The sequence below is a fragment of the Pelobates fuscus genome, chromosome 3 (genome assembly GCF_036172605.1).
Source record: "Pelobates fuscus isolate aPelFus1 chromosome 3, aPelFus1.pri, whole genome shotgun sequence".
Taxonomy (NCBI): domain Eukaryota; kingdom Metazoa; phylum Chordata; class Amphibia; order Anura; family Pelobatidae; genus Pelobates; species Pelobates fuscus.
This window is the reverse complement of record NC_086319.1, coordinates 130,463,038-130,486,298: the sequence shown is the minus strand read 5'-3', so window position 1 is coordinate 130,486,298 and position 23,261 is coordinate 130,463,038. Positions and strand designations below refer to the sequence as shown.

Here is a 23,261-nt window from a genome sequence, read left to right as displayed (position 1 = left end):
ACACACTGCCCCACAAACACTGCCCCCATACACACACTACACACACTGGCCCACAAACACTGCCCCCATACACACACTGCCCCACAAACACTGGCCCCCATACACACACTGCCTCACAAACACTGGCCCCATACACACACTACAAACATTGCCCCCCATATACACACTACACACATTGCCCCACAAACACTGCCCCATACACACACTACACACACTGCCCCACAAACACTGCCCCCATACACACTACACACACTGCCACACAAACACTGCCCCCATACACACACTTCCCTCATGCACACACTACCCCCATACACACTACACACACTGCCCCAGAAACACTGGCCCCCATACACACACTACACACACTGGCCCCCATACACACACTACACACACTGCCCCCCATACACACACTACACACACTGCCCCACAAACACTTCCCCCATACACACACTGCCCCCCATACACACAATACACACACTGCCCCACCAACACTGCCCCCATACACACACTACACACACTGCCCCCCATACACACACTACAAACACTGCCCCCCCATACACATACTACACACACTGCCCCACAAACACTGACCCCATACACACACTACACACACTGGCCCACAAACACTGCCCCCCATACACACACTACACACATTGCCCCCCATACACACACTACACACACTGCCCCCATACACACACTACACACACTGCCCCACAAACACTGCCCCCATACACACACTACACACACTTGCCCACAAACACTGCCCCATACACACACTGCCCCACAAACACTGCCCCCCATACACACACTGCCTCACAAACACTGGCCCCCATACACACACTACAAACACTGCCCCCCCATATACACACTACACACATTGCCCCACAAACACTGCCCGCATACACACACTACACACACTGCCACACAAACACTGCCCCCATACACACACTGCCCTCATGCACACACTACCCCCATACACACTACACACACTGCCCCCATACACACACTGCCCCAGAAACACTGGCCCCCATACACACACTACAAACACTGCCCCCATACACACACCATGCCCCACAAACACTGCTCCCATACACACACTACATGCACTGCCCCACAAACACTGCCCCCATACACACACTACACACACTGCCCCACAAACACTGGCCTCCATACACACACTACAAACACTGCCCCCCATACACACACTACACACATTGCCCCACAAACACTGCCCCCATACACACACTACACACACTGCCCCACAAACACTGCCCCCATGCACACACTACACACACTGCCCCATGCACACACTACACACACTGCCTCCATACACACACTGCACACACTGCCCCACAAACACACACTACACACACTGCCCCACAAACACTGCCCACATAAACACACTACACACACTGACCCACAAACACTGCCCTCATACACACACTGCCCCACATACACTGCCCCCATACACACACTACACACACAGCCCCACAAACACTGCCCCCATACACACACCGCCCCACAAACACTGCCCCCATACACACACTACACACACTGCCCCACAAACACTGCCCCATACACACACTGCACCACAAACACTGCCCCATACACACACTACACACACTGCCCCCCATACACACACTGCACACACTGCCCCACAAACACTGCCCCCATACACACTACACACACTGCCCCCCATACACACACCGCCCCAAACACACACACACTGCAACTCTCACACACACTGCCACCCTCACACACACACACTGCAGCTCTCTCATACACACACTGCCCCACACATACACTGCCCCCTAACACACACACTGCAACCCTGACATACACTGCCGCCCTCACGCACTCGCACTTCACCACTCACACACACACACTGCACCTTTCACACACACTTCACCACTTCACACATACCACTGCTCCTATGCCCAATATCCCAGCAGACCCCAGGTAAGTTGTCAAACTGTTCTTAAACGGTTTGACTACTTACTCTGGGATGGGATCCTGGCACTACTGGCGCCATAACTACTACACTGAGCTGTAGTGGTTATTGTGCCTGGATTATTTCTTTAAATAATCTACAAGAGCCCCTCCCGAGATCAGGTTCTGGATCCGCCACTGGTATGTCGGTGTTTATGCAGGCGGTGATGGGTGAGTCCCCCGAAAACAGGCTGTTTTTCAGCTTCGCGGTCGGAGCGTAGCGAGATGGCGTCCGCTCTGGCTCACGGTTAGGCTTTGCTCCCCCCTGGTTGTAACTACTATGTGTGTATTATATTTTCATTTTGTGACTTTTATACTTCAGATTAATAGTCCATACACTTGTCCTTACATACCCAATATTCATGTCACATTCATTTAAAAAAATGTATATTAAAAAAATTATTTACTAACTTTAATCTGGCTTGTTCTCCAATATGGGATTAACTTACATATCAGTGTCTACACATTTCATTTGGAATTTAAATAAATATAAAATAATATCTCTACGTAGTGGTACTTAGGATTTTTTTTTTTTTAGACCAGCAAGGGTACTTTTTTACTTTCTGTAAAAGATTGAGAAATACTGATTTAAATCACTTATCACAGAAAGTCTGTAATCCACCACAAACAAGGGGGGTAAGGGGTATTTTAAGTAAATCACTGGCTGCATTTGGAACAAAAGGTGGTGATTATATAAAACATTTAATTTTGTAATCCACAAATTTCTTAGTTTACAGTTAAAGGACCACTATAGTGCCAGGAAAACATACTCGGGCTCTAGGGGGAGGAAGGGGTTAAACTTACCTCTTTCTCCAGCGTCGGGCGGGAAGCTCTCCTCCTACTCTCCTCCTCCTCGGCTGAAAGCGCATGCGTGGCAAGAGCCACGCGCGCATTCAGCCAGTCTCATAGGAAAGCATTTACAATGCTTTCCTATGGACGCTGGCGTCTTCTCACTGTGAGAAGCACGCAAGCGCCTCTAGCGGCTGTCAATGAGACAGCCACTAGAGGCTGGATTAACCATATTATAAACATAGCAGTTTCTCTGAAACTGCTATGTTTATAAAAAAAGGGGTTAAACCTAGCTGGACCAGGCACCCAGACCACTTCAATAAGCTGAAGTGGTCTGGGTGCCTGTAGTGGTCCTTTAAAATATATATATTTAAAATATATCTTGGATCATTTCAGAAAGCAGATGGTTATTTCAAAGCAACAAACTATGTTTCTAGCAACTAGTATCTGCTTAAACTTATTGAAAAGAGTGGGTCTGGTTCATGATAATGTCTCACTACACTTGCATTGTTTCCACCAGTACTGATGAATTACACCCTGTTCCCAATTATTATGCAAATTCTATTTAAGTGTCACAAAGATTAAATATTTTGTTTTTCAGTTTAACTCATGGATGGCATTGTGTCTCATGGCTCTTTTGATCACTGAAAACAATCTCGGACACCTGTTATAATTAGATTGCCAGGTGAGCCCAATTTAACCCCTTGAGGACGCAGGACGGTTCAGGACCGTCATCGGCATTTTTGCGTTGCCGACCGACGACGGTCCTGAACCGTCCTAAATTAAAAATGTACTTACCCGATCGCCGTCGTTCCCCCGGCGGCGATCGGCGGTGCTCCCGTTGTGGGGAGACTGCCTGCAGCCCAGACAGTCTCCCCATGGCGGTTTAGGACCCCTGGGGCCATGTGATCGCCCAACAGGGCGACCACATGGTCACAATAGGTGTCCTAGACTCTGCCTGCAGGGGGACTGTCTGTGCTGACAGGCAGTTTCCTGCAACTGTAAAATCCAAAAAAAAATTTAAAGTTATAGTTAATAAAAAAAAAAAATATTATTATATATGTGTATATATATGATATATAGACATATATTATACCTATATAATATATGTCTATATATCATATATATAATGTCATGCTAAGTGTATTTTTATATTAATATGTACATATATTAATATAAAAATACACTTATAATTAATTTGCACACGTATATATATAATATATATAATAACTATATATATTGTATATATATATTATTATAAAATACGAATAATAAATAATTTAAATTAAATTAAAAAAATTAAAAATAATAATAAAAAATTGAAAAAAAATTATATATCTATACGAAATTTTATTCTAACTGTATTTTGATATTAATATATATATATTTATATCAAAATACACTTAGAATGAAATTGTATATATATCTATGTATATTTAAATAAATAAAAAGAATGCGAACTATTCATATGTCGATATACAAAATTACATAAATAATTATATAAATATACACGTAGACTTCAAATATATAAATATGCATATATATTTAAATTCTACGTGCGTATTTAGGTAATATTTTTACATAATTAAGTTATTTTATTGATTGCAATTTAAGGGACCTGCCTGCCAACCCAGGCCGAAAGACCAGAGAATTTAATTTGCTATCACTGTATTTTACCCTGTAACGTTCTACGACACCCTAAAACATGTACATGGGGGGTACTGTTTTACTCGGGAGACTTCGGTGAACACAAATATTAGTGATTCAAAACAGTAAAACATATCACAGCGATGATATTGTCAGTGAAAGTGACTTTTTTTGCATTTTTCACACACAAACAGCACTTTTACTGATGATATAATTGTTGTGATACATTTTCCAGTTTTGAAACACTAATATTTGTGTTCAGCAAAGTCTCCTGAGTAGAACAGGACCCCCCATGTACAGGTTTTATAGCGTTTTTGAAAGTTACAGGGTCAAATATATAGGTCAAATATTTTTACATTGAAAATGGCCAGGTTGGTTACGTTGCCTTTGAGAGCGTATGGTAGCCCAGGAATGAGAATTACCCCCATGATGGCATACCATTTGCAAAAGAAGACAACCCAAGGTATTGCAAATGGGGTAAGTCCAGTCGTTTTTAGTAACCACTTAGTCACAAACACTGGCCAAAATTAGCATTCAATTTAGTTTTTTACTTTTTTCACACACAAACAAATATGAACGCTAACTTTGGCCAGTGTTTGCGACTAAGTGGCTACTAAAAAAGTCTGGACATACCCCATATTGAATACCCTGGGTTGTCTACTTTTAAAAAAATATGTACATGTGGGGTGTTATTTAGCAATTTATGACAGATAACAGTGTTACAATGTCACTATTGATACATTTTAAAAATGTATGTTTTGAAACCGCAATATCCTACTTGTACTTATAGCCCTATAACATGCAAAAAAAAAGCAAAAAGCATGTAAACACTGGGTATTTTTGAACTCAGGACAACATTTTGAATCTATTTAGCAGTTTTTTCATTCGCTTTTGTAGATGAGTAAAAGATTTTTCACATAAAATTCAAAAAACGTGTATTTTTTTCAATTTTTCATCATATTTTTTCATTTTTTTTAAATTAAATTAGATGAGATTATATAAATAATGGTATGTAAAGAAAGCCCCTTTTGTCCTGAAAAAAACAATATATAATTTGTATGGGAACAGTAAATGAGAGAGCGGAAAATTACAGCTAAACATAAACACCACAAAAGTGTCAAAAAGATGCCTGGTCGCAAATGTACAACATCGCAAAAAAAGTCCAGTCCTTAAGGGGTTAAGGAAAAACTACTAAAGGAGAGTGTTCTACATTATTAAGCAGAGCACCATTGTCATGCAATATGGGGAAGAAAAAGGATCTCTCTGCTCCAGAAAAGAATGAAATAGTTCAATGCCTTGGACAAGGTATGAAAACATTAGATATTACATGAAAAACTTAGTGATCATCGCACTATTAAGAGATTTGTGGCTGATTCGGAGCACAGACAGGTTTGTGCCGATAAAGGCACATTGAGGAAGATTTCTGCCAGATCAATGCATCGGATCAAGAGAGCAGCTGCTAAAATACCATTACATAGCAGCAAACAGATATTTGAAGCTGCTGGTGCCTCTGGAGTCCCAGGGACATCAAGGTGTAAAGTCTTGCAACTGTGCATAAACCTTCTATTCGGCCACCACTAACCAATGCTCACAAGCAGAAACAGCTGCATTGGGCAGAAAAATACATGAAGACTAATTGTCACACAGTCCTGTTCACTGATGAGTGCCGTGCAACCCTGGATGGTCCAGATGGATGGAGTAGTGGATGGTTGGTGGACGGCCACCCTGTTCCAACAAGGCTGTGACGTCTGCAAGGCGGTGGTGGAGTCATGTTTTGTGCCGGAATCATGGAAAAAGCTGGTCGGCCCCTTTAGGATCCCCAAAGGTGTAAAGATGACCTCTGCAAAGTCAGAAGGAAGAACTATGCTTTCCGTAATAAAATCATCTTCATGCATGACAATGCACCATCTCATGCTGCAAAGAATACCTCTGCATCAATGGCTGCTATGGGGATAAATGCATCCATCCTCCCCTGACCTCAATCCTATTGAGAACCTTTGGAGCATCCTCAAGCAAAAGATCTATGAGGGTGGGAGGCAGTTTACATCCAAACAGCAGCTCTGGGAGGCTATTCTGACATCTTGCAAACAAATTCAAGCAGAAACTGTCCAAAAACTCACAAGTTCAATGGATGCAAGACTTGTGAAGCTGCTATCAAATAAGGGGTCCTATGTTAAAATGTAACGTGACCTGTTAAAATGTTTAAAAAGTTCAAATGTTGGGGCGGGGCCTGACAGCAGAGCTGGAAAGACATGAACCACAAGAGCTCCTGCAAAAGCTACACTTAAAAGCTATTTTTTCTGCTCCAAAAGTCGACTAATCTGGCCACAAAGGTCACTGACTGTAAGGGGATACTAAGCAGAATAGAATGATACCCCACAAACGGCATTACAAGCGACTTTCACCGATTAAGCAAGTGAGGCCTACTCACATGGCGAGCACAGGAGGGACGACCGGTATACCACTGCCGCGACTAGCCACCACGAAAACTACGGGCCCCTGTCCTGTCCCCCATGGACCAGCAGGGGTTATCCTGGTCCGGACTTCAGAGGGCTACAGAACCCCACAAACCTCCAAAACTGCAAGCAGCATGTACCCAGAGGCCAAGATGGCGGCTGCCGACCGAGCCTCTAGGCCCCTAACGGCCCAACCTCAACGCAGCTGGCAAGCGGGCACCCTCAAGAGGACCGCATAACGGCAGCCTTGAACCTTTTCTGGACACGGTGGCAAACCATACTGGCACAAAATCGAGCAACCACAGTGGTCACCCAACTGTCCGCCACCTCCCCTGCAAGGGTACCAGCGCAGAAACGCATAACAATGCCACCGACCAACATGAAGCAGCAGAAGGCAACAAGAGCCTCACTTAACCCTAACAGCCGCAGACCAAGCACCCGATACCGCAAGCCACGGAGAGCAGAGAAACTCCCATACCACCGAGCACACACCTTCACCACCCAAGGCACTCACGCAGGACCGGATGGCAGCGGCAGAGCCCCTCCAACTTCCATGCTCCGCGACACAGAGGCCCCACGGGATTTTCTGATATGTGCCCTGCTGGTGCCGATAACAGGAATAGGCTGATTTACACTGACTCTCACTTCCGCATGGCGGCCCGGACTGCTGCCACGCCACCACGTCCATGCAGCCACGGAGGACTTTGTCCCGCAATACTTTCAAGCTATGCATCCCTGAGATAGACGAAACTTAGCACACTTAGAATAAGCATGATTTCTCAAATGTCTATTACCCTGGTCAATCACTTTGTCAATGTAACACTCGTTCTGATTGCACTTGTTAGCAATGTTATTATATGTTTTTATAGTGTGGATTAGCCTGTCTAGTGACCGCATGCTTTAGCCTCTCATGTTGCACTAGGTCACCCATTTAAAACGGCCTTTACTTGTATTGAGCACTTCATTCGCGCTATGCTTATCTGTAAAGCTGACTTGACTGGGTACCTGCAACACAGCGAAATAGACTTCAGTGGCCTATATCATAACCTTGCACACTTAGCAGCGCTCACACATCTTGTTACACACTGTTCACCTGCAAGCACTGTACTAATCCAGCATGCACACCCTTCACAAAAAGCGCAGATTAAGCCAGTAAGTACCATTGAAATGAGTGACCAATATTAATCCAAGATCTGTTTATGCATCTATACATAAAAAATGTGCACTGTTTAAATGCCACAATTGTAATACCAACGTGACCTGTTTATGCTTACGAACGCTATTGTAGCAAGGTAAGCTGTCTTGTTTCATTCATGCACTCAAAAATAAAGAATTAAAAAAAAAAAAAGTTAAAATGTTTTTATAAGTTTGATTGAAATGGTTTTTGATTTCAGTAAATATGCGAAAAATATCATTTGCATAATAATTTGGAACAGGGTGTGAATTTTTACTGGTTATTTCATCTTTAAATAAGAAGAAACGCAATTTGTACCTCAGGAGAAGTGAGGAAATCTGCATATTGGCCAAAATCAGCTAAAATGCAAGAAGAGGGAGACAATGCAATGTATGTAACGTACATACTATTTTCATTACGTTACAAACACTAGTTAAAAATAACACTTTGCCTGGAACACTTATATGTTTGTTAATATTTTTTCATTTAAACTCAATAAAAAAATAAATAAAAAAAAAACAATTTGTAATACATACTTTTTTTTAACAAAAAAAAAATACAGTGTTAGTTAAGATGTACATACAATTGTCTAATTAAAATTGACATACTCTCTGTCCTGGCACTTCTAATTTTGTTTGTTTAAAACTCCTTGAAAATTCTAATCAAAATAGAGAAAACTACCTCAATAAAGAGATAGAAAGTGTTTCTTTACAGTGCCCAAAATGTAAAAGCTGCTCAACACTAAAAGTGGAATACCCCTTACCCACAATAAAAAACAAATATACAGAAATAAGGTATACAAATTATACCAAACAAGTGGAGCGCTCTAAACAGTAGAGGGGTTTACTCACCCCTTTGGTACAGTGACAGTCTTGAAAAACTTGAATGTACATATAAAAGGAAACAAGAGAAACAAAAATATAGTGCAGATGTTCCAAAATGGATAATTGGTAGTAAGTAATGACTGAAACCACTCACATGGACAGGAGCCTATATGGTATTGGCTCCGTAAAAGGATCCTTTATGCTTTTAGGGCAGCAACACACCCCTTTATCCCAGGTAGTGTTCCTCCAGGAGTATACAACGAGAAGAAAAGCAGAAAAACAACTGTGTAGAATTGCACATACTATAATGGTATTTTGAAATATAAATAGTTGTGCTCACCTTCTGCAGAGCCCTGAAATCCCGGCTCTGAGGTTGATAAACAGTGTGCTACTTTAGAGGGGGAATAGCACTCTCCCCAATGGAGTTCCTGATGGCTATAAAGGACTTTGGACTAAAGTATAAAATAGTAAATAACATTTATTGTTAATACATTAAAAACAAAATAAATGGGTACTTAGAAAGTAAAAAGATCCAATAAAAGTCCAATAAAAAGTCCAGAATAATCAGCTAAACGCGTTTCACTCTATGAGCTTCCTTTTTTTTTTTTTTTTTTTTTTTTTTTTTTTCCATTTAAAATGGAGGATGGAGATGGTTGGCAATATCACTTAGTGATGTCACTTCCGCCAACCATTCACACCATTGGATATACAAAATCATGTTACCATTTAAAATGGAGGATGGAGATGGTTGGCAATATCACTTAGTGATGTCACTTCCGCCAACCATTCACACCATTGGATATATAAAATCATGTTACCATTTAAAATGGAGGATGGAGATGGTTGGCAATATCACTTAGTGATGTCACTTCCGCCAACCATTCACACCATTGGATATTTAAAATTATGTCACTACCAATGAACATTACGTAACTAAACATCACTGATGATTGACAATTTTATCAACAAATGGAAATTCTCTACCACAGATGTTTTCTCTTGTAACATATAATGTAGAGCGTAACCTGTTTTCCAATTTGTGATTAATTCCACACCATGTGACTTCAAGAGGAGGATCCACAAGGACTTTCAAACATTTAAAAAGAAGGATTCCTGAGGCTATCATGCAGCTACTGAGGAAGCTCATAGAGTGAAACGCGTTTAGCTGATTATTCTGGACTTTTTATTGGACTTTTATTGGATCTTTTTACTTTCTAAGTACCCATTTATTTTGTTTTTAATGTATTAACAATAAATGTTATTTACTATTTTATACTTTAGTCCAAAGTCCTTTATAGCCATCAGGAACTCCATTGGGGAGAGTGCTATTCCCCCTCTAAAGTAGCACACTGTTTATCAACCTCAGAGCCGGGATTTCAGGGCTCTGCAGAAGGTGAGCACAACTATTTATATTTCAAAATACCATTATAGTATGTGCAATTCTACACAGTTGTTTTTCTGCTTTTCTTCTCGTTGTATACTCCTGGAGGAACACTACCTGGGATAAAGGGGTGTGTTGCTGCCCTAAAAGCATAAAGGATCCTTTTACGGAGCCAATACCATATAGGCTCCTGTCCATGTGAGTGGTTTCAGTCATTACTTACTACCAATTATCCATTTTGGAACATCTGCACTATATTTTTGTTTCTCTTGTTTCCTTTTATATGTACATTCAAGTTTTTCAAGACTGTCACTGTACCAAAGGGGTGAGTAAACCCCTCTACTGTTTAGAGCGCTCCACTTGTTTGGTATAATTTGTATACCTTATTTCTGTATCCTTGAAAATTCTAGTTTAAAAATGAATACTTGGTTTTTGCTCAATAACAAAAGTAAACTTTACCTGGATAATTTTCTTTTTACCATTTTAACTAAAGAACTACAATGAGAAATCCAGATGGTCTGCATGTTATTTGAATACATGATGTCAATTTATGCAAGTAGACCTCTTAAATATACAGTAATATTACAAATTACTACATTGTATTCAATCAGATTTAAAATAGTGTATTGCACGTTTGATCACATAAATCTACAATACCATATTTGCTAGTTTAAATTAAGCTCAAGTTATAAAATATATGTCAAGAAAATATAACATAAACAAAACAATGTATTTAATATATAGGCACAAAGACCATTATCAATCAATGTACTGAGATAACCAACGGAATCCTTCTCCATAGCCTTGTCTCTTCAATATACTGCACATGAAGACTTCTAGTGGTCTGCTGTTAAGCTGTTTCAATGGGACTTTACCCTATAAGGTAAAAAAACAAAAACAAAACACAACTACATTACTGGAGTAGTGAAAACCGTGTGTGCATAGATGGATCATTTTTAAAAAAATTCTAAAATTTATTGCAGAAAAAAGGCTTTACATGATTTTTGTAAGGTTAGAATTAGACTGAATAATACTTTAAGATATACTTTAAAAAACACATATAGCAACAGAAGTTATTAAAAAGAACTGTTTGAAATCTTCAGAAAGGAAACTGTAGTTTCAAAATTCTCCACCAGACACTTCCTTTTATTCACTAAACAGTGAGTTTTAGCTGGATTTTCAATTCTTATATTTACTAATGACAAATACGGTTGAAATTCAGTTATTTCAACAGAATGAGAACTTCCCATTAACCCCTTAAGGACCAAACTTCTGGAATAAAAGGGAATCATGACATGTCACACATGTCATGTGTCCTTAAGGGGTTAAAGGACCACTATAGTGGCAGGAAAACATACTCGTTTTCCTGGCACTATAGTGCCCTGAGTGTGCCCCCATCATCAGGGCCCCCCTCCCGCCGGGCTCTAGGAGGTGGAAGAGGTTAAATTTACCTCTTTATCCAGCGCCGGGCGGGGGACTCTCCTCCACCTCGGCTGAATGTGCATGCGCAGCACGAGCCGCGCGTGCGTGCATTCAGCCAGTCCATAGGAAAGCATACACAATGCTTTCCTATGGACGCTGGCGTCTTCTCACTGTGAAAATCACAGTGAGAAGCGCGGAAGCGCCTCTAGCGGCTGTCAATGAGACAGCCACTAAAGGCTGGATTAACCCTATTATAAACATAGCAGTTTCTCTGAAACTGCTATGTTTATAGAAAAAAGGGTTAAACCTAGCTGGACCTGGCACCCAGACCACTTCATTAAGCTGAAGTGGTCTGGGTGCCTATAGTGGTCCTTTAAGTACCATCCAGTGTCTGCTTTAAAATTGGTAAGTCTCATATATAAAATCTACAATTTAAATATTTATTACACTTAAGATTCACTTAAGAGTAATCCATCCACGAAATCTAGACTAACTAACTTATTAAAATATGGGGCGCATACTACTTGCACTCCCTTTTTCCCATCTATGCACATTGGGTACTGGCTTGACAGTTATAAATGCAGGAAAATCTCAGTTGTCCTCACTTGACCAACATCCAACATTTTAGGAGGGGGGACTGTTCAAACCAGCCAATAATATTTCTTGTCATCTGACTGTTTTTTGCTTCAAGCCAAATTCCAGCCAATCAGATAGCAATGTTCCACTGTAGCAAGCCATATAAAATGGTGGACAAATATACTGGATTTTGGATGCATTCCAGTTGCAGCCATTGGGTTGTACAGATCAACTTTTTAATAAAGCACTAATTTTATATTTTTTTAATAGAGTTAACCCAATTATAGATTTTGGATCAACAGCAGTTTCTATTATTATTATTACTAGTATTATTTATATAGCACCAACAAATTCCGGAGCGCTGTACAATGGGTGGACTAACAAACATGTAATTGTAACCAGACAAGTTGGACGCTATGATGCTTAGACAGTCTTAAAGCCTTATAGATTGCCACTGGCAGAACCCCACATCCAGCAATAAAATGAGGAAATGACATCATCTTCCGGCTCCCCGCCTCACTCTGCGGGCGGCGCGCGAGGGAGCTGAGCAGACAGCTCAGGGGGAGCTCTCCCTTGCCAGCCGCCTGCCCGCCAGCGCCGCCCAGCAGCCACTGGACCACCAGGGAGAAAGAGACCTCCCCCCAGCATTCCCAAAGGTAAGGGCAGCACAAAACCAGGATACACCACTGTATACACTTACAGACATACTGACACATACACACATATTGACAAATTTGCAGATACATACTGACACACACATACACTGACACACAAATATATACTAGCAGATCTATTGATACACATTCAGACATACTGACACACACAGACACACATACATACATACATACAGACACACATACATACATACAGACATACACACACACACAGACATACTGACAGACACAGACATTTACTAACAGAAATACTGAAACACACACAGACACATACACTGACAGACGTATTGACACACACACAGACAGACATACTGACACATACAGACATACACTGGCAGACATATTGACACACACACACACACACAGACACACACATACTGAAACACACACTAACAGACAGACATATGGACACACACAGTATGTTTGTGTGTGTGTTCCAGTATGTCTGTCTGTGTGTGTGTGTGTGTGTGTGTGTGTGTGTCAATATGTCTGTCAGTGTGTGTGTCAGTATGTCTGTCTGTTAGTATGTCTGTGTGTGTGTGTCAGTATGTCACACGTAGTATATATATGTAAAACTTAAATAAAAGTTTAAAATAGTAAATATAAGCACTTAGATCATCTTTATATTTATATATATGTGATCTGAGTACTTTTATATATACATACATAAATCATTATTAAAAGTGTATTTTAATATTAATCTATATAATTATATATATATTCAATTAAAATATACTTAGAATAACGTTAATTTATATATATATATATATATATATATATATATATATATATTATATATATATTAATGTTAAAACCGTATTGATCCTGAGGAAAGCCATGGATGGGGGTCTGAAACCAGGGCCAGATTAAGAGCCCAGTGGGACTGGTGCTGACAATTATGACGGGCCTAATTACAGAATCATATCGACCAAAAACAGTAAAACAGTCCCAAGCATCATGTATCTGATGGTGGTGGAGAGAAAGAAAACAGCAGCTATAAAAAAACACATACCCTATGCTAATCTCTCTAATTTATGTTTTCATCTTTCAAGTAAATCCAAAACCCCTAACAGCAGTGTCCAGTCAAGCAGGAAGTCAATGGGCACGGTAAAAGGGCTGGCCACTGACACAAATCACGTAACCTGCCAAAAGGGGCGAACATGCCCAAAAACATGTCTGCCCAAAGAATTAGAAGGCCAGCCTGGCATGAATGCATGTCAGACTGCCTGCCAATCCTGCAGCTGGCCAACTAAGGGCATACTATGCAGACAGCACCCTGAGCTTGGCATAAATGCATCTAATGATGCGCTCGCTCAACGCTTTCTAAGGACTGTCCTCTACCTTCTTACTAGCAGGCAGAAGTTCCTGGTATTTAGTCTGGGAGAGAGAAGAAAGGGAACATGCCACAGTGTTAGAGAGACCAAAGTCAGCATTACATTAAAGGATCACTATAGGGTCAGGAACACAAACATGAATTCATGACCCTATAGTGTTAACACCACCATCTACCCCCCCCGGACCCCTCATGCCTCCATAAATATAGCAACATCTTACTATATTCAAGCCTGAAGCTGTAACTCTGCATGCTGTTAGACTCAGAAAAAAAAAGCAGTCTGCTGACTTGATTAGAAGTGGTGGCCTGATCCAATCACAGTGCTTCCCCATAGGATTGGCTGAGACTGACAAAGAGGCAGGTCAGAGCCAGCATGATTCAAACACAGCCCTGGCCAATCAGCATCTCCTTAGAGAGTTGAATTGAATTAATGAATCTCTATGAGGAAAGTTCAGTGTCTGCATGCAGAGTGAGGAGACACTGAATGTTTGGATGCATTTTATGCAGCCATGACCCAGGAAAGATCTCTAACAGCCATCCGAGGAGTGGCCAGTAAAGTTATCACTAAGCTGTAATGTAAACACTGCATTTTCTCTGAAAGGACAGTGTTTACAGCAAAAAGCCTGAAGGTAATGATTCTACTCACCAGAACAAATTCAATAAGCTGCAGTTGTTCTGGTGACTATAGTGTCCCTTTAACTTTATTCATTGTCAGCCAGTCTACACAAGTTTTGTTCCCATACATCCCTCTTAAGTTTCCATACTTAAGTAAGAGTATGCGAAAAGTAGTTAGGGTTGCCACCTTTCTTGGAAAAACATACTGACCTTACTAATTTGCTTAATAAAATATGTATGGGTGACATCACATGATGTAAATCACAAGGAGTAACATAAGAGAAAATGCTGTAAAATCACCAAAAAACTACTTAGTTTGATTCTGCTGTATAGATGGATTCCTCCCAGTGGCCCCCCATGTCTCCCATTGCACTCATGACTCAGTGCCCCCATGTGTCGATTACTCCAGGTCTCAGTGTTCCTATGTATCAGTGTCTCAGTGCCCCATGTCTCCCAGTTTCTCCCAGTGTCCCATAGTGTCGTGTCCCCAGGTCTCCCAGTGATCCTATGTATCGCAGTGTCTCAATGCTCCATGTCTCCCTGTGTCCCCATGTATCCCAGGGTCCCCATGTCACTAGGACACTAGGAAGACGGGGAGACCTGGGGACACGGGGAGACCTAGGGACACGGAGACACCAGTGAAACTGGGAGACTAGGGGACTCTGGTTGGGACACGTGGGGACACTGGGAAAATAGGGGACACTTGAAGACATGGGGACACAGACACCAGGGACACAGACACTAGAGACACTGGCTGGGGGACATGGGGACATTGAGACATGGGGCACTGGGAATCATGGGGACACTGAGACACCAGGGCCACAGACACTAGGGACACTAGCTTGGAGACATGGGGACATTGTGACACTTGAGGCACTGAGAGACATGGAGGCACTAGGAGACATGGGGACAGTGAGACACTGGCAGACTGGGGGCACTGAGACACCAGGGACACTCTAGCTTGGAGACATTGAGACACTTGAGGCACTGGGAGACATGGAGGCACAAGGAGACATGGGGACAGTAAGACACTGGCAGACTGGGGTCACTGGGAGACTGGGGTCACTGGGAGACTAGGGACACTGTGTCCCCATGTGTCTGTGTAATAATGTCTCCCAATGTCCCTTAGTGTCTCAGTGTCTGCCATAATGTCTCCCAGTGTCCCAGTGTATGTCTCCTTGCAGCCTTTCCCCCATCTCTTACTTCCCTGAGCTGTAGGCTGTCTCTGCAGGGTGGGAGTTGCTGTCTGGACTCCATATGCTGGAACTTCCTATCCCTGCCTGTCTCCATACACAGCGACCCCTACTGGCCAGTGCTGGTATTGCAGAGTAATCTCTTGTTTATACTGAGAAAAATACCAGCATTTGTATTGCCAGTATCACGGCAATATTGGCACCAGCAAGGCAGCCTCAAATACTGGCTGTGCCAATAAAATAAAAGAAAGGTGGAATCCCTAAGAGTAGTGTGTGTGTGGAAAAAAAAATGTAAAAAATTTTTTTTTTTTTTTTTTTTTAAATCAATGGGCCTATTCCATGGGCCTGGGCCTGGAGCTGCAGCTCCATCAGCCCCTATATTAATCCGGCCCTGGCTGAAACGTTGATCAGTTTTAATATGGATATGAAATAAAGGAGTTTTACTACGTGAAAAGACTGTGCATGCAAGCCTCTAACTATATATATATATATATATATATATATATATATGCATGTGTGTGTGTGTAAATATATATATATAAAAAAAATAATAATCAATAAATAAATAAATAAATAAAAAATTACAAAATTATATACTGGTTTAAAGGACCACTATAGGCACCCAGACCACTGCAGCTTAATGAAGTGGTCTGGGTGCCAGGTCCATCTAGGGTTAACCCTGCCTGCTGTAAACATATGTTTACATATGGGTTAATCCAGCCTCTAGTGGCTGTCTCATTGACAGCCGCTAGAGGCGCTTCCGCGCTTCTCACTGTGATTTTCACAGTGAGAAGACGCCAGTGTCAATAGGAAAGCATTGAGAATGCTTTCCTATGGACTGACTGAATGCGCGCGCGGCTCTTGCCACGCATGCGCATTCAGCCGATGGCGTCGGAAGGAGGAGGAGAGTCCCCAGCGCCGAGGGAGCCCGGCACTAGAGAAAGGTAAATGTTTAACCCCTTCCTCCAACTTCAGGGCCCTCAGGGCTCTATTGTGCCAGGAAAACACGTTTGTTTTCCTGGCACTATAGTGGTACTTTAAATTTGTTCTAACTGTACTGTTTTATATTAATATACATATATATTTAAATCAAAATATATTTAGAATGACATATAAAATAATATCCATTCCCCATAAGGCCACTGTTAGCAATTACCAATTTTGTTAACATGTGTACCCCAATAGAAAAAGAATGATGACACCAATAATCATACATTATCCGAATTGCAGATAATTGTAGATGAAATAGCTTCTCCTGGACTATCTGTCCCAGTGTTGTCCTAACAGTAAACAACTCATGTTAGCTCTCTTTTGCTCTGCCCTTGACTGCCTAGGAATGTAGCAGAGGCTGGGACCAGTGTAAGTTTGTTCATGTTTTATATTGTACCATGTGCTTCCATTGTAACATTTAGCAACTGTTATAGCCTTTTGTAAGTAATATGTTGTAGTTTTATATTGTATAATTTTATGGCAAGACAGGAGGCTTCATATTTGCTTTACCTTCTTTATTGAAACCTCCAGCAGCAAAGAAATAGCTAACATAACGTTTCCAAACAACCAATCAGTACAAAATAGCAGTATAAAATCCCTCAGTCAGACCCTCCCACTTCCTCTTTCGTTGCTGCTGCCTCCAGGTGAGCACTTTCCAACTCAGAGAGTGTAATTTTATTTGTATATAATGCTTACTCTTGTTGGTTCTTATCTGTATAGTCACTGTTTTTCATAATGCTGTGTGCTGGGATGTTGCGGATGCATGATCCTCCTGTATGCTTTAGGTTCCGGGTCTGTTTGGGCTGCCCGCAATCCTGGGGCTTCCCCTGGAGATCCCTCCTGGCCGGCCCTTGCACCTCCAGGGTACCATCACTCCTCCCCCTTCCCACACTCCCCAGCTCTATCCTGAGGCATTCAGCCACTCATTCATGGGTCACAAGCGGCCTCATCAGTCATGGCTGCCGAAGCTAGCTTCCATGCACCTGATTGCCTACAAGCCTGGCTACGTGCCGCACTGGCAGACTCACTACCTGAAGCCCTTGCTGCCATGCACGGGGATGCCCCTCCTGCTCTACGGGAACCACACCCGGCACCTCTAGGGCTCTGGTACCTGACTCAGGCGGCTCCCTCCGCTCTACGCACATGGGCTCCATGCGCAAAACCTTGGACAGGTCATGGCGCTGTCACTGGCAAGGCCCACTAAAGTGGGAATGAGCCGGAATGTCAAGTGTCTATCAATTGACAGGCCCAGGTGGGTCCTTGAATGACCCTTACGCTATGTGAAAGAGACTATCCTGGGCTCCCCTCTGACTGATTCGCTGAGGGCTCCTGCGGCTACTGCTGACACCCCAGGAGAAATCTTGGACCCCTCGAGTCACCCTCTCTTCGATCCAAGTCTCCTCATACATCTTTGCTCTGCAGAATGGGCTCACCTAGGCAACATTGTGGAATTTCTCCATTGTTGGCTTTGCTGCCCTTTGGACAAGGAGGTCCGGGCAAAACTTCAGGCTGAATGCCCCGTCCAACACTGCTGGATAATGTGGCCCTTACCCCTGATTTTGTCCCGTAGGTCACCACCTACATGACGAGACCTGGGAAGGAGCCTCACAAAGGCCTGGAATGGGGGCATACGCCCAGCCCAGGATAAACTGCTAGATCTCAGTGGGCCGTTGACACAACTTTTCCTTATAGCGAATGATGCCCTACACGGGAGGTCTCTTCGGTGGCTCAAAGGGCTCTTTGGTGGCTCCTTCATGAAGGAATTGAACCATCATGTTTCCATTTCTAAGTCTCGCTTTTTTCCTCAGTGGAAGGCCATCACTGAAGTGGTTTCTACAGACTGTGTCTGGATTCAGTGTCAATTTAGCCGAAACTCCGATACAAGCCTCCGATCCACGGCCAATTCGTATCGACAAGGAGACTTCCGTCATGGCCCCTCTCTTTTCTTGGGTAATATTTTCCTAGTAAGGAAGAAACCAGGAGACTTCCACCCTGTGATCAAGCTGTGTGCCCTCACCGCATATGTCGTCTAATGACATGTCAAGATGGAGGGCATCCATCTCTTCAGGGACCTGCTCTGCATAGTGCCGCAAGCTGTAGAGACCGCGAAAATTTGGTGCGTTCATCTCTGCAATGTATTGAACTGGACACTGGCCTTCTATGTGGGAAAGGGAGCTTTTTATTTGGAAGAAATAAAGATCGTTTTATTCAGCTGGCGTCCTGCTGTTTTTACTACCATCAAAGTCCTATGTTGTGGACTACATGCTGGAGAAGTTAGAGCAGACTTTTACTGCTCTTCCCTTGTGAGTTTTATTCCATTTTCTTGGTTGCTTTACATAGTTTTATACAGTATTATGCTATGTTTCTTTTCCTTTTTATGTACCATATCTCCTATTTGGAATAACCGTATGCCATCTATTGTAAGTTATTATTTTTATTTTTAATCACTATTCACCTGCAATTTTGCACATTTGTTATATTGAGTGTGATTATATTGGACAGACACTCCTTCTTTGCACTATTTTGATGCACAAATTTGCACTTTAAATTTTTAAAGGTACAGCGCACCTTTCTATTTATAATCTTTGTAAGGTGCCCTTGTAATGACATAATTAATGTAATCATTTCACTTGTCAGTGGTTTCAATGTTGTGGCTGATCAGTATATATATATATATATATATATACACATTCTGAGAACTTAACATGTCTTGCTTTAAATAAACAATAGATGTACACGAGTGAATTCACAGAACTCCCACTTAGCCAACATATATTTTATGTTTCATATACAAAAAATGGTTGCAAAGAGCAGTGCATTAAATGTACTGTGCTTTAAAAAAAAAATAAGTGACTCTAAATGTATTCTTAGTCGTATTACAAATCACCATTTTATCAGTATGACTAGGAATTAAGCAAACGTTTATGTACCTTGCCTGTTGTTAAACCATAGATTCCAAAGCTGTGTAGAAGTCTTTCTTCACTGATTGCCTCGGGTCTGTCAATCTTGTTACCAAGCACGAGGATTGGGGCGCCGGTAATGCTTTCATCAGTCATCAATGCCTGAAGGATTAAGGCATTTAAATTACTATTTAAAAATAAATCTAGGTCCAGGCCTGATGTAGAACCATTGATAGTGATTGTAACAGCATTAACAACTCATTGGCAGCCATTAACATGTAGATAATTATCAAATTAATGTGATTAAGGTGTTAGTTTGGCATTTCATTTATGATGGGTTTCTTCAAGTTGCATATTTGCAAGGAATCAGGTACATAAATGGACATGTTTAACTGAAGACACTAAAAGCTGCATTTAAAGGTGTTGCTGAAACAAAATGAATACATTTACACAAAGAAATAAGTAACTATTCCAAAACATGCAAAATATAGCTGTGATATATAAAAAGAACACTACAGGGTCAGGAACACAAAAGTATTCCTGACCCTATAGTGTTAAAACCACCATCTAGCCTCCCTGGCCCCCCTTGCCTCCCTAAATATAGTAACAATATTACTTGTATTCAAGTCTACAGCTGCTGCCTCTACCCTTGAACTGACTGCTGTCTGCTGACATCATCTAAAGTGGTGGTCTGAGCCAATCACAATGTTTCCCCATAGGATTGACTGAGACTGTCAAGGAGGCAGATCAGGGGCAGATCCAGCACAAGTCAAACACAGCCCTGGCCAGTCAGCATCTTTCTTATAGAGATGAATCGAATCAATGTATTTCTTTGAGGAAAGGTCAATGTCTCTATGCAGAGGGTGGAGACACTGAATGGCAGTACTGCACAGTGTGCAGCACTGCCCCAGGAAGCATCTCTAATAGCCATCTGAAGAGTGGCCAATGGAGTTATCACTAGGCTGTAATGTAAACAATGCTGACATCATCAGAAGTGGTGGTCTGAGCCAATCACAATGCTTCCCCATAGGATTGGCTGAGACTGTCAAGGAGGCAGATAAGGCGTAGAGTTAGAACATGTCAAACACAGCCCTGGCCAATCAGCATCTTTTCATAGAGATGAATTGAATCAATTTATTTCTATGAGGAAAGTTCAGTGTCTAAATGAGTGGAGACACTAAATGAGAGTACTGCACAATGTGCAGCACTGCCCCTTGAAGCATCCCATGTAGCCCTCTGAGGAGTGGCCAGTGGAGTTATCACTAGGCTGTAATGTAAACACGGTGTTTTCACTGAAAAGACCATGTTTACTGCAAAAAACTTGAAGGGGATTATTCTACTCACCAGAACAAATACGATAAGTAGTTGTTCTGGTGACTACAGTGTCCCTTTAATAAAACAGAAAATGTTTCTGCAGAAATGTAATGACACAATCAGATTGGGTTGGGTGACATTGTCTTCCAATATAAGAGAACTGAAGATCAATAAACTAGAATACTTATAGCATGTATAACGCTGCAGCCAATATTCGCACAAACAGAGAAACATTCTGACTGCACAGCCTTGTGGGTTACAAAAAGATTCAATTGCTCCTTTGTGCATGCGTTAATAAGGCATGAACCACATCCTTGACAGTAAACTTAAAATTAATTGCTTGGCCCTACTAAGCACGGGAAATAAAGGTTAAATGGAAAATACAGTAAATGTAGAGTAAATATCGCTTATGAAATGTAAACAATAAGTTGCTAAAGTAGTGTATTTCCTTCAAGGGATACAAGAACACAGTGTACTTAACCTGCTGCATAACAGGCTGAACTCATCAGCTTGATTGTATAACAGGCTGAACTCATCAGCTGTATGTAATCCCAATATTTAATGAAGATAACTCATAAGTGACACTATAAGGACCAAATAAACTTTAGCTTAATGAAGAAGTGTTTTTGCATAGGTCATTTCACTGCAATCTTACTGCTCAATTAGCAGTTAAATTACTTTGTTTATACAGCGCTAGCCAAACCTCCCCTACACACTTCCTGAAAAAGAGCCCAATTTTTGTAGCTTTCCTTATTCCACAGCAGGGGCATCGCTAAGGAGGGCTCCAGCAAAAATGTGGACCTTATGGCCCAAAATCTTTTTGTAGTCTACCTGCTCTGCTATACCTGGAAAAGGGGTTGACATTTGTGTGTAAAGCAGATGTTATAAAATATTAATATTGAAATAAAAATATTTTTTATTTTTGCTTACCTTGGACCAGGGAGGGGGAAATGCTTATCCCTGGTGGCCTGGTGGATGCATAACTTGGTCTGCAACTCAAGTGGGATGTGCTCCCTCCTATCCTGGCACTTGGTATAACCCATAGCAACACTCTGATACACTTGCGGAAGCAATTTATGTGGTCTGCACACACTACAGGTACTGACCAGAAACTCATGGACACCTATGTGTTAGAGTTGGCTGGCAGAAGATGTGTCATATTCCCTGTGGGTATGTGACAGCATAGCTCTGCTTCCGCTCCCAGCTGAGCCTCACTGAGAATACCGGGTGCAGGCATGGAGAGCAGAGCAACCTGGCAGTTGTTGCAGCAGAGGAGACCTTGGGAGATCAATTAAGTGCAGGGTTGGTGGTACACTGACCGAGTACTCTCCCTACAGAACACTAGCAGCTGCTGGCCCTGGTGAAGTAGTGGCTGTCTCCCTGCATCCTCTTGACCAATCTCCAAGAATCTTCCTTTTTTTTTTTTTTTTTATTGTGTGTGCTTGTGTGCCTATGTGTCTATGTGTGCCTGTGTATGTCAATCTGTTCCTTTGTGTGTGTCTTCCTATCTGTGTCTAAATGTGTTACTGTAAATAACTATGAGTGAGTGTACCAAGAGGTGCGTTAAGTATGTGAATATGGGAGGGGCACGAGTGGGATTTGGGGAGGCATGAGAGGTGGGCCTATAATAAGGGGTCATCAAATTATTATTGGGCTTAAGCGCCAGATGTTTTTGACCTTCATAACCCCCTATTGTACAGTGTTCAAGTTAGAGTTTCTTATCTCTTGCTCTGTTAATTGCTTGCTTGAATCGACAGCAGCCTCCTGTCTGTGATTACAGTTCAATTAACAGAGCAGTAGACAAGAACGTATAAGGTAAATACACTGTGCTGTAAAAATTTAACCTTTTTCTCACCGAAGCTGTGTGAGTCGCAGCCAGGGGAGGTGAGGCTAGGCCTGCATAGGGCTATTTGCCAAATGGATAACTTTAAATTTAAGGCCAGAATGAGTAAGCATGGATTCCTCCAGCGTTCTCTTGGATGCT

The 23,261-nt window shown here is 41.9% G+C and overlaps 1 protein-coding gene across 1 annotated transcript in view; it reads right to left on the bottom strand.

Moving 5' to 3' along the window:
* Positions 1-10,941: 10,941 nt before the first annotated feature.
* Positions 10,942-23,261, bottom strand: part of SAR1B (secretion associated Ras related GTPase 1B) — a 78,416-nt gene continuing 66,096 nt past the window's right edge. The window contains exons 6-7 of the mRNA XM_063447475.1: positions 19,994-20,125; positions 10,942-11,136 (exon numbers count right to left, since the gene is read on the bottom strand). Of these exons, the coding sequence (XP_063303545.1) occupies positions 11,020-11,136; positions 19,994-20,125 (249 nt within the window). The 3' untranslated portion in view covers positions 10,942-11,019. The remainder of the gene's footprint in view (positions 11,137-19,993; positions 20,126-23,261) is intronic.